At 41.3% G+C, this 17,060-nt stretch overlaps 1 protein-coding gene across 1 annotated transcript in view; it reads right to left on the bottom strand.

Annotated features, from left to right (window-relative positions):
* The window catches only part of LOC124789547 (target of rapamycin complex subunit lst8), a 47,379-nt gene that overhangs the window by 27,755 nt on the left and 2,564 nt on the right, over positions 1 to 17,060 (bottom strand). Inside the window, exons 3-6 of the mRNA XM_047256949.1 lie at positions 14,383 to 14,545; positions 6,314 to 6,464; positions 6,032 to 6,234; positions 4,723 to 4,865 (exon numbers count right to left, since the gene is read on the bottom strand). Of these exons, the coding sequence (XP_047112905.1) occupies positions 4,723 to 4,865; positions 6,032 to 6,234; positions 6,314 to 6,464; positions 14,383 to 14,545 (660 nt within the window). The remainder of the gene's footprint in view (positions 1 to 4,722; positions 4,866 to 6,031; positions 6,235 to 6,313; positions 6,465 to 14,382; positions 14,546 to 17,060) is intronic.

Raw genomic sequence — 17,060 nt, 5'->3', positions numbered from 1 at the left:
CAAGGGACCGGTACAAACAGAGGAGATTGGTTCGATCTGCACCCCAGGAAGTACTATTAAGGACACGTAGGACATTGAAGGACCGCATACAGTGGGCTACCAGGTAAGAGATGTGGGAGGACCAAGAGAGTTTCCTATCAAGCATGAGCCCCAGGAATTTCGTAGTTTCAACAAATGGAAGAGCAACAGACTCAAGATGTAAAGACAATGGAAGAAACCAACTGAGCCACTAGAGATTCATACAAACAGTTTTGTCAGTGGAAAAATGACAGCCATTGTCAATGCTCCATGAGTAAACACAATCGAGACATCACTGAAGACACTGCTCAATGAGACCAGTATGTGGAGAACTGCAGTAGATGGCAAAATCGTCAACAAAAAGGGAATCGGAGATGGTCAGCGGGTGACGCGCCATTATAGGGTTAGAGACGATAGCAAAGAGGACAATGCTTAGGATGGAACACTGAGATGTTTCCTTGGATAAAGGTGTTTGGCTAGGCAGAAAAACTTGTTCTTTTTAAAATTCCTGAAGGAAATGCTAAGGAAGCCCCACATGTAGAGAGTACAGAGGATGTCAGTTCTCCAGCAGATGCCATACGCTTTCTCCAAATTGAAAAACATGGCCACAGTCTGGGATTTCTGCAGAAAACGATTCATGACGTGAGTCGACCAAGTGACAAGATGGTCAACTGCAGAACGCCGTGCTCGAAATCCGCACTGTGCAGTGGTTAGTGAATTGTGAGGCTCAAGCCACCATACCAGCAGGGCAAGACTCACATGTTTCATCACCTTGAAAACACAGTTGGTGAGAGAAATGGGGCGGTAGCTAGAAGGAAGGTGTTTGTCCTTATCGGGCTTAGGTATGGGTATGACAGTGGCTTCACACCTGCATCTGGGAAACGTGCCCTCTGCCCAGATGCGGTTGTATGTATTAAGCACAAAGTGCTTGCCCATAAGAGAAAGGTGCTGCAACATTTGAATGTGAATGGCATCCGGCCCTGGGTGGAGGATCGGGACAAAGTGAGAACAAGATCTAGCTCCCTTATAGTAAAGGCAACACTGTAGCACTCAGAGAAGAGAAGCACTTGGAGAAGAGAAGGGTATCGCCTGAGCCCTCTCCACTCGTTTCCGATGGAGGAAGATAGGATGACAGTGGGAGGAGCTCGATCTTGCAAAATGGTGGCCCAGGGTGTTGGAAATAGCAATAGGCTCCACGATGATATCATCTGCTACTGTCAGGCTGGACATTAGGGAACGGATCTTGGTCCCAGAGAGCCGTCGGAGGTTGGCCCACACAACGGAAGAGGGAGTGGAACTGTTAAAAGAACTAGTGAATGAAATCCAGCTAGCTTTTTGCTATCCAAAAGAACATGACGACACTGTGCACGCAACTGTTTATAATGAATGCAGTTTGCCATTGTAGGGTGACGGTTAAAAATGAGGAGAGCATGTCTCAGCACGCAAATTGCATCGTGGCATGCCTCACTCCACCAAGGGACCAGGACACAGCGTGGTAAAGAGGAAGTGCGAGGAATGGAAGGTTCTGCGGTGGTAAGGATAATGTTTGTAAGATATTCCACCTAGTCATCACAATTGGGGAAATTTTGTTTGTCGAAGGTAGCCAGGGAGAAGTTAAGCCTCCAGTCAGCCTTAAAAGCTGTCATTTTGGTGTGCACAGAGGTGGAGTAGGAGGCAGCAAACAGGTAGTACACAGGAAATGGTCGCTCGAGTATGATTTAGATAGAATGGACCACTCGATATGATGGGCAAGCTGCAAGCTGGGCAGTGGAAAAGGATAGGTCCCAATGGGAATAAGTGTGCATGAAGTCTGAAAGGAACATGGGTGCTCCTGTGTTAAGGCAGAAGGGGTAAGTTGAGTAAGAAGGTCAGCCAAGAGGGCGCCTCTTTGACAGGTACTGCAATAACCCCAAAGGGGATAGTGTGCAATAAGAGCAATAATCACCAAGCAGCAGAAAGGGGCAAGGTAGCTGCCCTATAAGCTGGAGGAAGTCTGCCCTGGTGACATCATATGACAGAGGGACATAAACAATACAAAGGGAAAAGGTCAAATGAGGAAGGAAAAGGTGAACTGAAACAGCTTGAAGGTGGGTAGTCAGGGAAACAGGTTGACTATGAACATACGAACAGCATGACTCCCCCTTGAGATAAAATGCTGACCTCTGGGGAGAGGTCAAAATGGACCGGGAAGACGTGAGAGCTCAATGCGGTCGTGAGGATACAATTTTGTTTCCTGAAAGCAGAGAACAAGTGGACACTGTGATTCTAAGAGCGGCCATAAATCCTCATTGTTAGATTGTAGGCCACAAACGTTCCACTGAAGGAGAGTCATGGCGAGGAGAAAATGAAGGGGTGTTATCTTGGCAGCTGCCAAGTGCCAGCCTTCAAAGAGGGCACACAGGAAGGAGGATCGTGCTCCATGAGGCTACAGGAGCATCAGCATTCTCTTTCTGTTGGCCTGTGTAGTACAGGGCTGAAAAATTGTTGGTGGTGTGCACCGGCGACATGGAGGTTGACCAGACGAGGGTATCACGTGGTGACACAGTCGAAGAGGATCTCCCTCCAAGTCGGCGAAGGAGAAGACGGTTTGCCTTTGTTTGACTTCTTCAAGCCTTTCCACTTAGCAGAGGAAGACTCAGGTGTTGGCTGGCTGGAGGGATGTAGGAAGTCTTAATGGGAGTATTCCTTCTGCCCTTTCTGGCCTGCCATTGTGTAGCTGGTGACTTCACCCCATGAGGCGAGAGTTTGGTGGCATGTTGCACAGCTGGAGGAGGATACAGATGCTAGCATGATGGTGGGCAATTTCACAACTGTGGTGCTAAATTTAAGGTCACACGTCTGCGCGGCCACGTCCTTCGTGGAGCGAGATGTAACAAGAACAATACCGTAGGTGCCAGATGGTAGAATTCTGGGTTTCCGACCAGCCAACAACTTGTGAACAACTGGGTAAGGCACTTTTTCCTTCACCCAGATCTCCTGGACAGCCCAGCCATTGAGATACACGGGTCAATTGTGGGAGGAGGCACCACGATCGCTATTACAGTTGATGCAGGGGGGAGAAGGAGGTCGAGTATCACCCCCATGAGCATCCCTACCACAGGTTACACATTTGGCTGTGTGTCGACAGGTCTCTCGAGTGTGGTTGTAATGATGACACTAGTAGCAGCACATCGGGTTCAGAATATACGGTCTGCATGTGATAACTTCATAACGTGCTTCGATCTTTGATGGAAGAACAACTCTATTAAAAGTGAGAAAGAGAGTATGTATGGGCACTAAGGAGGCATCTACTCTTTTCATCACCCGACTGATGGCAATGACACCCTATCATAGAGGTATTGGATTTCTGACTCTGCCAGACCGTAGAACAGCGTAGTGTAAATAACACCAAGGGGAGGATTGAGCATTTGATGGGCCTCACCACGAACAGGATAGCCACAGAGGAGTGAAGCTGCAAGCAGTTGCTGTGCTTGAGAACCAGAAGTAGTCTCCAAACGCAAAGTGCCATTGTGTAAATGAGAGCAGGATTTCACAGGGCAAACAACTGCATCAAAACCTTTCTGAATAATAAACGGATTTACCACAGCGAAGGACTGACAGTCGTCAGTATGTGAAATCGTGAGGAACCTCAGTGCAGCTGAGAGGATCTTCGAATCGTTAGCCTCATTCCGTTTACATTTCATAGCCATCGACTGTGAAGATGATTGGCTCATTGCGAGAAAATCCCCCACGATTGCGAGCATCTCCGATGGTGCTCTCCTTCCAACTGGGGGCCCCCTTCAGATGGGGGCACACCTGCCTTAAGTGATTGTTCACACCTCAGGTCACACCTCCCAAACACCTGACAGAGGGACCAATTGGCAATTTGGAAAGGTAGCAGCTCAGGCAACCACCGCTCCATGGGCCCAGCCTGCTCCACGGGGTATGTGTAAACCCTAGCCCTACCTGTTGACCTGGAACTGGGAATTACGCATTACCCTGTCACCTGTTACGCGTCATTTGCACGGGCCGGCCTTCACGAGTGCATAGGGAGGAAGAGAAAGAGAAACTTCAAACGCTGATGTGGAGGAAGGATAGGAGAAGGTGAATGAAGAAAGAAAAGGAACAGTGGAGAGCATTCTGATACTGACTGCTGAAAATGCAGAATACATTTCCAAAAACAGCCTAAAAATGCAGAATATATTTCCAAAAACGGCCTAAAAATGCAGAATACATTCCCAACAACAGCAAGAGGATAGACATGCAGCACGGAAGGGTAAAGAAGCTGCAAAGGTTGGGGCCCCGTGGTTGCCAAGTATGAACCCAGCTTACAATATTGTTTATGTTCAGATCCTGGTGCTGAAGGATTGCCTTGTCATTCCCACATACTTTTCCTATGCATAGGATATGCATTATATTCCTGAGAGGCACATATAATCTACAGTCACGAGATTGACTCCAGTCTGCCACCAGCGATGGAAAGTGAATTTTTCACAATGTCAGGTACTGGCAAAATGTCAGAAAATAGTCAAATAAAGATTGGCAGAAGAAATGGAGACATAAAGCCAATAGGCAATGTGCCAACAAGTGGCCACGAAAGGCTCAAATATTTTGTACAGATTTCTCAGTTTATTGATACATTATGTTGCACACTTAAACTTGGTAACTTTCATTAGTAAAATGCCCCAACTAACAGCAAAAACAAAGGTGCTAAGTAAAACATACCTGTAAGGACATACTGTGAATCTGCACTGAAGGCGGCATCCCAGACCCAGCGTTGGTCTTCATGCTTAAGTTCCTGAAGCAGAGTAAAGTCAGATGTTTTCCATACTCTTGCAGTTTGGTCTGCTGATGTTGTTACAAGTAACCTGCAATACATTAAATTTACCTTAATCCTTTTACAGGTTAAACACCAAAACAAACTGATTAAAAAATCTGTCCTCTATTGCGATGTATCTGTATCTGTGTCATTCACATCAGAATTCCCCATCAAACTTAAAAATATCCAACAGCTGACAACCAAAATCAAGTATATCAAAAATATATTGATTTGGGCCTAAAATCATGACATAGAAGGTGTTTCAAAACTCGACAGCAAAACTTCAGGAATGGAACAAGAAGAAAAAAGGCTACATCACATGGGTCCAGAAAAGCATCATTACAGGTTTACTGAGCCTTCAGTTTCTACAAACTGCAGTGCATATATGTTATGCCAGCTGATACACTCTGGTTATGTATTGGAGAAAATGTTCAAAGTGACCTCCTCCTGACTGAATATAGGCATCCATTTGTTGCCTTTCTGAATTCTGCAGATTATCATATATGGCTGGTGTATTTCAAACTGTCTGAAAGGCCGCCACAATGTGTGCATGGAGAGTAGGTTCATCTGGAAAAGCAGTTGAATACACGTGAGACAGTATGTGTCCCCACAGGTAAAAGTCTAGGGGATTTAAGTCAGATGAATGGGGTGGCCATGCAATTGATCCACCTCTAGCTATCCAGCACTCAGGAAAATGTGCATTCAGCTGCCTCCAGGCAGCAAGACAAATGTGAGTGGTAGCACCATCATGCATGAAATACAGTAAAGTTGTCACGGGATGCAAGTGGCATGTCTTCTGCACACTCAAGCAATGCATTGTGTGAGAAATCTGTATAGTTTCATCCAGTAAGTCTTTCTGGTACGACTTAAGGTCCCAACAAGCTACTGCCAACAATGACTGTAAAGATGTTAATGGAAAACCTCTGTTGGTGATACGACTGGATAGTTGCATGGGGATTGGTGTCTGCCCCCACACTTGCTTGTTATGCAGTTTTCGGATTCTGTCCCTTGTGTATGTCATATATTTTCCTCCAGTAAACAACACTTGTCAGCATGCACTGCATAACAGTAACATTCTCGAATAAGTCAATAACTATGCATTTCCAGACCCACGTTGCCATGTTTTTCTTACTGTTATATGAGGAATCCATCTTGAAGTTTTGCCATTGAATTTTGAAACACCCTGTATAAAACCTACACTTATATAATACTTACGTTGAATCAGGGCTGAAACTGCATTTCAAAGCATAACGTCTATGAGCCTCAATTTTATGCTTTGGATTTAGCTTCGTGGGCTCTTCACCTACTCCTCCAGTGAGACTCCATATGTAACAATGGCCTCTATTATTTACTGCTGCCATGTATGAAGCTTCGGGGTCTATAGCTATATGCTGTATTGATGCTTCAGGTTCAGGAATCTACAGCACAAACAAATAAAAGCTTTCAGTCTGAAATAAAACACATAAATTAGAAAGCAGTTATAGTATTACAACTTACTAATTGTTCATTGTGATCAGTTTTCAAGTCCCACAAATGTATCACACCACTCTGGTCACCAACAACAAGTTCTGCCTGGTTTGGGTGAAGACAAACACAATTTACAGGAGCTGATACCTGAAATATTCTTTGGCACTGGAGATTTCGTGACCTGAAAAGATGATTATAACAATTTCTTTCTTTTGTGCAACATATACTGCAGTACCATTTATTTCACAACGAATAAAAATCACAGACAATATGAACTGCAGACACAAAATAGAGACTGCTTATCACTCTTTAACTGCACTCACAAAACCATTCACTAGATCAAATTATTCGAACTGATGCTCAGTAAAGTTCTACAGTGAAAGACATGTTTCTTCTCCTTTGTGTGATATTACAAGGAATGCACTTACTTGGCCATTAAGTAAGCCATTGTTAGAAGGAGGAGGAGATTAGGAAACTGATATACCAGTAAAATGATGGAATTTCCCTGAAGTAAATAGGAACAATGTAGTATGGTGAGACTCATGCTGTGAACTTGGAAGTTTAGGTGCACACAAAGTGAACAGGAACACTGATCTTACTTGTGATTGCTGGCCAGTACGGAATAGAAGATAGAATTAACAAATTATGAGGCAGAATTGCTGATGAATACTTAGCTTCAGGAAGCAAAATGTATAGTACAGTCAATAGACACATTCACATAATAATAAAAGTGATACACTTCTTATCTTTTGAAATTCATAGTTTCTGCCTCAGGAAGAGACAGGGACAAATTGGGGAAGGTTCAAAGGAAGGAAAGGTCACCCAGACCCCACGATGAGAGGAACAGCACCTGCTGTGAGGAGAATCTTTGCATATTCATCAACTGTACTGGCACCGCAAACACCATAAACAGGAGGGAAGGGATTCATCATCGAGGACATCCATTTGATTGTGCCAACTATTGAGATGTATTATGGTGGTAACCCAGTTACTCGCATGCTTACCCAGTTTATCATAAAGGAGGTTGAAGATGATGCATTGTAACACCGAAATCAATACAAGTAAAGCAAGACCTTTGAATACCGCTGCATGTTTCAGTCATGCAGAAATTTAAAAATAAAAATAATGTAGTGAGGATGTCTGCCCTTCTTTTTAACCATTCCCAATCAGATGGCACAATTCACTTCAGTTCATTTGCAGCATACTGTGAAAATGCAATCACTCCACCAAGAAGATTGCTTGCAAATCACTTGTGTCCCATCTTGGAATAGTGCTCAAGTGTGTGAGACCTGTACCAAATAGGATTAACAGAGGATGCAGAATGTATGCTAAGAAGGGCAGCACAAATAGTCACAGGAGAGCATAACAGAAATGCTGAACAATCTAAGTTGGCTGTCTTTTGAAGTTAGATACCAAAGCCTGCTTCAAATCTTATTATTTTTTTAAGAGTCTTGATTGCAAAAAATATTTATTAAAGTGGTACCATTTCAATAAATTTTAAAAACTATATACAAATTGCTGTTTTTTTAATTTTTTATTAATTTATTTTTTCAAATAATGTTTTTCCAATATTATGAACCTACTTACAAAGTTTCAAGAATCAGTAATAAGTGAAAAATTTAGAAATGTACTTCAGTTCCCATGTACTGCTTACATATGGGACTGCAAAAGTTAGTTAAAGAGTCATTTAAGCAGTCTTTCTTCCCACACTCCACATGTGAAAGGCATGGGAAGAAACCCTAACACATAGTACAATGTGAAGTGTGGTGTCACCACCAGACACCACACTTGCTAGGTGGTAGCCCTTAAATCGGCCGCGGTCCGTTAGTATACGTCGGACCCGCGTGTCGCCACTATCAGTGATTGCAGACCGAGCGCCGCCACACGGCAGGTCTAGAGAGTCTTCCTAGCACTCGCCCCAGTTGTACAGCCAACTTCGCTAGCGATGGTTCACTGACAAATTACGCTCTCATTTGCCGAGACGATAGTTAGCATAGCCTTCAGCTACGTCATTTGCTACGACCTAGCAAAGCGCCATTACCAGTTACTATTGATGCTGTAAAACATAAACCATCAAGAGCGATGTTCACCATTTACGGATTAAAGTTACGTATTCCAACAGCTATGCCATTTTTTGTTAAAGTCTAACTTCCTTGTCCTGTTCCAGACCTTATGCCAGCCTGCGTGAGCTAAAACGCGTGCCTTTCGGCTTCCTCTCATAGTGTGTTGGCTCTCTTGCCAATCCACAACATGAAGTATTCTCTACCCTGCACTTCACAGTAGTTTGCAGAGTATGTACATAGATGTATATGTCAAATAAAAGATAGTGGAAAATAAAAGTATAGGAGTTTCTGAATATTATCCCATTTCCATCCAGAGCAGCTTTGCATTACCCACAAAGTATCCTGTTTTCTCGTGACATAATATGTAGTATAATCTCCCAAAACGCCTTCCTATTCCACATGACCACAACATTCCAGCTTCATTTTCACATCATTAACAGCTTCAGTTTGTTAACACATCAGCAGATAGTGCCTAGCAAAGGTTCCAAGGTATGTAAATGGCTCACAGACTTTTTAAGTAACAGAACCCAGTATGTCCTTGACAGCAATTGTTCATCAGAGATAGGGGTAGAGGCATGAGTGCCTCAGGGACACGTGACAGGACTGCTGTTATTTTCTTTATACATAAATGAACTGGCGGAAAGTGTAAGCAGCAGTCTACAGCTGTTGGCTGATGATGCTGTGGTGTAATGGAAGATGTCACCATCGAGTGACTGCAGGAGGAATCAAAACGTCTCAGACCAAATTTCTAGTTGGTGTGCTGAATGGCTGCTAGCTCTAAATGTAGAAAAATGCAAGTTTATGTAAATGAGTAGGGAGCACAAACCCATAACGTTGAAATACACTATTAGTGGTGTACTGCTTGATGCAGTCACATCAATTAAATATCTAGGCGTGACAGTGCAAAACAATATGAAATGGAGTGAGCATGTAAGGATGGTAGAAGGGGAGGTGAATGGTTGACTTTGGTTTATTGGGAGAATTTTTGGAAAGTGATGTTCAACTGTACTGGAGACTGCATATAGGATACTAGTGTGATCCATTGTTGAGTACTGTTCAAGTGTTTGAGATCAGCACCAGGTCAGATTAAAGGTAGACACTGAAGCAATTCAACGTGAGCTGCTAGATTTGTTACCAGTAGGTTTGAATGGCATGCAAGTATTATGGAGATGCTTTGGGAACTCAAATGGGAATCACTGGAGGAAAGACGACATTCTTTTTGAGCAGTTCTATTGAGAAAATTTAGAGAACCGAAATTTGAGGTTGACTGCAGAATGATTCTATTGCTACCAACAGAAATTTTGCATAAGGACCATAAAGATAAGATTAGGGTGCATATGAAGGCACATAGACAGTTATTTTTCTCTCACTCAATTTGTGACTGGAACAGAAAAGGAAACAACTACGAGGGTGGTTTGAAAAGTTCTCGGAATGGAATAGAAAAAAAAATTCTGACATCACTGAATTTTTTTAAATTTTTCAATGTAGTCTCCTTGTAGATTAATGCAGTTGGTCCAATGATGTTCCAGTGCCTCAACCCCATCTTGAAAATGAGTTGCCTCTAGGCCTGCAAAATAGTTGTCAACTCTGGCTACCAACTCTTCATTTGAAGTGAATCTTCAACCAACAAGAAAAATTTTCAGTTTTGGGAAGAAATGGAAGTCTGATGGAGCCGTATCAGGTGAATAAGGCAGATGTGGCAACAATTCATACCTTAGTTTGTGTAATTCTGCCATAGCGATGGCACACGTGTGCAGACGCACAACACAAGTCGTGGCATCCATCTTGCAGATAATTTTTTCATCTCTAATTCTTCAGTTAAAATGTGATATACCCTTTCAGACATCTGGCAAGCATGAGCAATTTCACACACTTTCAATTGGCGATCCTCCATTACCATTCTGTGCACTTTTGCAATGATTTCTTGAGTAGTGACACATCTTGGCTGAGATGTGCGCAGTTCATCATCTAAGCTCTTCTGACCAAATTTAAATTCATTTGTTCACTTGGCAACAGTTTAATAACAAGGAGCAGAGTCCCTCAGTGTATTCTGGAAATCAGCATGAATGTCCTCTGCTTTCACACCTTTCGTTATGAAGTACTTAATCACTGCTCGAATCTCAATCGCAAATCACTACAAGGGAACAACAACAGACCCATGCGCCACCACAGCTCTCTTCCAGGAGCACTGATGTAGCACATGTTTACAGACAACAGTCCAATGAATATCAAGTGAACAACTTGTTGCGCTTGTGCTGACCTCTCGTGGTAATTCTGAGAACTTTTCAAACCACTCCCGTAGTAATGATACAGCATACCCATCATATGTTGACTTGTGGAGTACGTATGCAGCTGTAGATAGGCTGAGCTATGATAATGATTTCAAATGACTGTGCTCGAATATGGCTCGGGTTTCAAGATTACAAACATTGGAGACAATAATAGCTCAGAAACCAGACAGCACTTGTATGAAAGCAATATATGAATATCTGACTGCAAGCTTCTTGTTGATCCCTGCAATATGTGTACAGTTTATGGAATGACTTTAAAAGAACAGGAGTAAATCCAAAACAGTACTAGTGTTCGTGCCATGAGCCGTATTAGTCTTTTATTGGTTCTTGCAATTCTTTTCATAATTGCATAACATTTTTTGAAGAAGAAAAGGTACCATTCAATTCATGAACTCTTAGAAACAAAATGAGACAATAATGCTTTGTGTAACAATCACTCTGTTTCCTGCATTCTTCCAGATGCCTTTGTATGCCTCAAATCCAGCATACTTTGGTTCTCTTTCTCAGAAGAAACTTTCTTATCTCATTTCTCAACCATCCCTGGTCCATTCAAAGGTTGTGAACAAACAAAAACAGGAAAGGATTTTCTAACAGGTAGCAACAGATAAATATGACCAGTTTTACTTTGAACATCATATTTCCTGGTTCTAATGAAATTCATGGGAATGGAATATTAAAGTTCAAACCTTTCTTCCTTGATTAATCACAATTTTGGGTATGGTGTTAATTTGTGCATTTTATTTTTAACATTTACACTACTGGAAGCTGAAAAATTAGGACCCTCAAGTAATGGTCCCTGAGAAATGAAGTTTCATTCACATATAAAACAGGGTGTACATGGTACATGATCATAATCACAGACCATATGAGGTTTGAGAAGTCTGATAAAAATGTAAAAAAAAATGTCTGTTTTATAAACAGCTCACTATATTTCTCCACATAGTCTCTTTTGAGGGATAAACACTTGGTCCTCCAACTTTTCCATCCCACTGGAGAAATAGGTTCTCTCTAACTCTGCAAAATACTTTTTGACTGGAACTATCACTTCCTCATTTGACGAAAATTTCTTCCCAGCAGGCCAAAGGTTCAAGTTAGGGTAGAAGAAGAAGTAACCTGGGGCTAGGTGAATAGGGTGGGTGAGCAACCAAGTCAAGGCCAAATTTATGCACTTTTGCCATTGTTATTGCTGATATATGGGATGGTGCATTATCCTGATGAAACTGTACTTTTCTGTATGACAACTTTGGTCTTTTTTCAGCTGATGCAACTTTTAAATCATCGAAAAATAAAGCATAATACAATCCAGTTATGGTTCTGCCTTTTTCCAAGTAATTTATGATGATTATTCATTGTAAACCCCCGTAAAACAGAGGCCATCACCTTACCAGCTGACAAAATGGTCTTTCCCTTTTCACCAGCCTTTGATCATTGTTTCGATTGTCGTTTTGACTCGCGAGTAATGATAAATCCAGTTTTCATCAGCACAAAAAGTCCTGCAGATTATGATTAAATATCACCAGACACTGTGTTGAAATATTATGCCAGATGTGCTTTTGACTGTGTGGAATTGGGGCAGTCAACATGCGCAGAGCGTCTTCATAGCCAATTCTCTGTGCAGGATATTATGAGGATATTATGAACTCACTCAATTGAGATGCCCACAGTCTCAGCAACTAAATGAATTTTTATTCAGAAGTCTTGTATTACCATATCATGGATCTTGTCAATGGTTTCCTTTGTGGTGACCTCACCTGGATGCCTCGAGCTTGCTTCATCTTTGGTGCTCGTCTGACAACTATTAAATTCATTAATTCAAAAGTATATGATCTCCAATGATGGTGCAGAATCCATGTGAACTTCATCCAATTCTGTTCTGATCTGTGTGGCAGTTCAGCTTTCACTGCTGTGTTTCACCTGGCAGGGCCAAGAACTTGGTCCTGGAGGTTGCTTAAAAAAAGTGTTTGCCATTCATGTCTATAGCAGCAAGGCCATGTCTGCATCTAGCTGTGCTGCCCTATTCTGCTTTTGCTATGCATTTAATTTACCCCACTAAAAAGAAATTATATAATAACTATGCCTGCAGTAACTATTGTTATGCATCATTGAAAAATAAGTGATACAAAATAAAATACTGAAAAATTCAGAATGGAAGATAATATGTATGAAACTGTAAACCAATACTCATCCTGTCCTGCCAGACTGGAACTTGAACCTGGAACCCCGGAGATCACATTCGGCAGGCAAGCTGATGGATATCTCAGATAGAGCACTGTAATAAAATGGGAACTATGGTATTCTGCATGTATCCTGGATGATTTCATGTGACCTCAACAAATACTACATGTGTACTGTCATTGTAAGCCAGTACTCGTCACAATACAAAGCCCAGATCTATCCAACATTTGCCACTTTCTTGGACAACGCTTTACTCACAAACTAAATCCTAGATGTTTGGGCAAAATTAACTCCATACACGAAACACAACTTTTAACTGTTCATTCTCCCAGTTCCATATTTGGGTACAGACATTGAGGTGGGCTGCACAGTGATGAGAGGTGAGAGCATGATTTGCGAATGGTATCCTAGCTCATTCGCATGCCACTGCAAATTGATCCTGATGGTCTTGGCTGAGATATAGTGCACAATTAGTCACAATTAGTGCTGCAATCACCATGCAATCAGCAATGGATGCACATCTGATGTGTCGGTATATGCATGTGTGATTAGCCAGGATGAGTAGGGTAATAAAATGGAACACCAACAGCCATCCTTACAATGTCATTTATTACATGGCTTCTAGTTTTGGTGTTTCAGTGCACGATCATCCGGCCTTAGCTGATGCTGAAGGGATTGACACCATTTGTATACATGATTCATCAGTAGGCAACATCCATAAAAATAGTTATAGATGTTGGCCACTGATGAATCATGTATACAGATGGTGTTAACCCCCTCAGATCCAGCTAAGGCCTGAAGATAGTGCACTGAAACTTGTAGCCTTATAATAAAGGGCATCGTAAGCATGGCCGTAGGTGTTCCATTTTATTACATAAGTGAATGGTCGAAGTCGCTCAGATCTCCAATCACAAGGATGGACATAGAAAAAACAGGATGAGTTCTGGTTTACAGTTTCACATATTATCTTCCATTATGAATTTTCCAGTATTTTATTTCTTATCACTTATTTTTTCAACAATTCATAACCATAGTTAATGCAGGCATAGTTATTATATAATTTATTTTTGGTGGGGTAAATTAAATGCATAGCAAAAGCAGAATAGGGCAGCACAGCTAGACACAGACATGGCCTTGTTGCTATAGACATGAATGGCAAACCATTTTTTAAGCAACCTCCAGGACCAAGTTGTTGGCCCTGCCAGGTGAAAAACAGCAGTGAAAGAGGGGAGAATTCCATAGTTTTGTCAAGTGTTAGGCTGTTGTCAGCCAGAAGCCAAGGTTAACACAGGATTTTAAATATCAGACCTCTGAGATGGAGGAGAGAGATTTACACAGATGTACAACCATGGTGTGCTTCCAAGCAGCAACCAATTACAGTACACCTCCAAGTCTTTAATTCTTAGATAAACCTTCTCCTTTGTACCTAAGGCATTCATATTTCCCTCATTTTCATTTTGCATCATTCTCACCATCATTAGTGACATGTTACCACAATGAGACACTTTGTATAATTTAAATCTGCATATCTTGTCAATTATCAGGACACATAGAAAGGCATTAAACCAACCTTAGATCCCATATTCTTGCACTGCAATCTTCTCCGCCAGTAAACATCCATTTCCCATCCTCTTGAAAGCCAACACCAGTTACATTCTTCGACACACCTTCATAGTTTATCACAGGATTTGGGTTATTTGAAGTTAAATCATACATTCTGATATGTTGGTAACCTGTAAACATAAGAAAGCCTCATCATGAAAGAAGTTGTTCAGCACTGTTTCTGCACTCAATATACAGTATATACTTTGTTCACGACATACTGCACAAATTGCCAGGGGTGTGTGTAGAGAGGAGGAGGTAACCTCTGCTCACCAATTCCCAGCACATGAGCAGCTGAGTGGGAGATGCAGGGTGTAGTATGGAGAGATGGTGAGGTGGAGGGAGACACAAGCTACTCTTTTGTCACACAATGCTGGCACTATGCATGTACTGACCAGTTTGCCACAACATGGCGATCACTTCGTAACAACCACAGTACACGGGGGTAGTAGTATTAGATTATCAATGTCAGCAGTGACCTGACCAAAGCATTAAGGGACCAAAGTTGACTGACTTCTGCTGATTCATAATTATGGAGCCCTCATTCAGGACATTGTGAACAAACCACAGATTATTCTCATTTTCAGTTTTGGGATAAAGAACAAAGGCAAGAAAAAAATTAAGAGGTATTAAAGATAGTTTTGAGTATAAGAAGTAAAAAAGTATAACAGTTAAAAAAAGTTAAGAAATCATGTAAATGGACAGAGCGTTGTCATGTTTTTCACTGAACAAGTATACTATAATTGTATATGAGCTGTTTCACATAATGAAAAGTTGTAAAATGATCCACACAAAGTGAAAATAACTACCTAACTTTCATTCTTACATGTAGCCTGTACAAATTATTTTGTCTTTCCTTCTTCTCTTAAGGGTCAATGAGCTCATGAAAACTGTAGGTCATCAAACTGGAACTCTACCTCAAATTTGGTTATATAAGGAAGGAAGATCAGGGATTAATATCCTGTTGATGGTATCGTCTTCACTGATGGAGCACAAATTCAGAGTGGGAAAGGATATTGGCCACATCCTCGCCTAAGGAAATATCCCAGTATTTTCCTCGAACAATTTATGGAAACCATATAAACCATAACTCTGGAAGTTTGGCATGTGTGGTCAAAGGGGGAGGGAGCGGGCTCGTCATGGGAATCATGAGATCTCCCCCCCCCACACACACAGAAAATTTTGCTAAAAACATTTATATTTCCACATATATCAATTTCCAAGACTCTTAGATAATTTTTGGAAAATAAAGTAACGTGAAAACAGTGCAAAAATGACAAGAAATTTCAGAAAATTACAAGCTATGTTCAACACAGCACATTTTTCAGTTGCCCACTGATCGCTAGCCTACATGAATGTGCTTGAGAACTGATCAGCTGCAGAGAGTATTTTGGGCAGGAAAAGGCACACATTTGCAAGCTTGCCTTCTCTCAAAATCAAATCAGACAATGTTACTGAGTCCACACATTAAAATAACTGCTGTCAGACAGGAAACAAAAGACCCTAAGCTAACGGTAACACTGTATTTCCCAACCACAAGTGGAAATCACTGAAAGAAACATAAATTCCTTCATTTACAGGCTCACACATTCAAAGTCTGCAAATCTATACTCATTTCATCATCATGATATGCAAGTCGATAAAGTGGCATCAACTAAAAGGCTTGCACCAAATTGCCAAATGCCACAGAACTGCCTGGCCACAAGTGCCATACACACATTTTTTTGTGTTCACAATGACAGTGCTGAATGAAACACCAGTAATGGTGAGAGCACACTTTGACTTTAAATTGCGTGAATTATTATATTTGGAACCTATGCTACAGTGGTTAACTAAGCACTGATGTAAGCCAGGTATTATTCTTGTTATATTACAACATTTTATGTTGTTACTATTATTATTAAATCCTAGGCAACCATAGCATGTCAAAAGTGGGACAAATTATAATTACGGGAAAGGGGCAGAAGACAGCAACCCAACTCTGGATCTGTGCCTGATGGCCAGGTGGAGATCTGGAACAGAGCCATTCTAAATGCAAGTCCAGTATCTTACCAACATACTACCTTAATTGCTGGGTTTGGCACAGGCTGCCAAACCTGTTCACATTTCTTGGAACAATAGAAATTAACTGAATGCAAAGTAACAGGCAAAAGAAGAGTATTTAAGCTGTTATTTGCACAGAGCCTGTGTATGTGCCTTTTCCAAAATGTGACATATTTATGCACAAATTCAATCTATTTCCCTTCCTGTTATAAACTAACTTTTGGTTTTTCCTGTCCATTCAATCTAAACCAAGAGTAGCACATAACATCTGCAGAAAACCATGCAAGTTACACTCATTAAACTTCACACCATGTACGCAAATTAACTTGGCTGTAAATCCAAGAGCTTTATATCACTAAAAACAGTGCATGTCTGATTGCAGAGAGGATTAATTATAAAAATTGATAAAAAGAAGTGCTGTTCTGATAACGATCACTTGTAGAAGCACTTCAATGTGTTACAAAGAAAATATACTGACTTAAGCACCACACTGTATCACAACTGGTAATTACTTTATTTCTGCCTATGCAACACTTTGGACTATACTAACAGCTTTCAGTGTACGAGGTTCATTAACTTCTGAACACTTAAAAGAAATATTTA

Source organism: Schistocerca piceifrons, chromosome 1 (assembly GCF_021461385.2).
Source record: "Schistocerca piceifrons isolate TAMUIC-IGC-003096 chromosome 1, iqSchPice1.1, whole genome shotgun sequence".
Classification (NCBI taxonomy): Eukaryota; Metazoa; Arthropoda; class Insecta; order Orthoptera; family Acrididae; genus Schistocerca; species Schistocerca piceifrons.
Note: the sequence above shows the minus strand (reverse complement) of the source record. Positions and strands in the feature narration are given on the sequence as shown.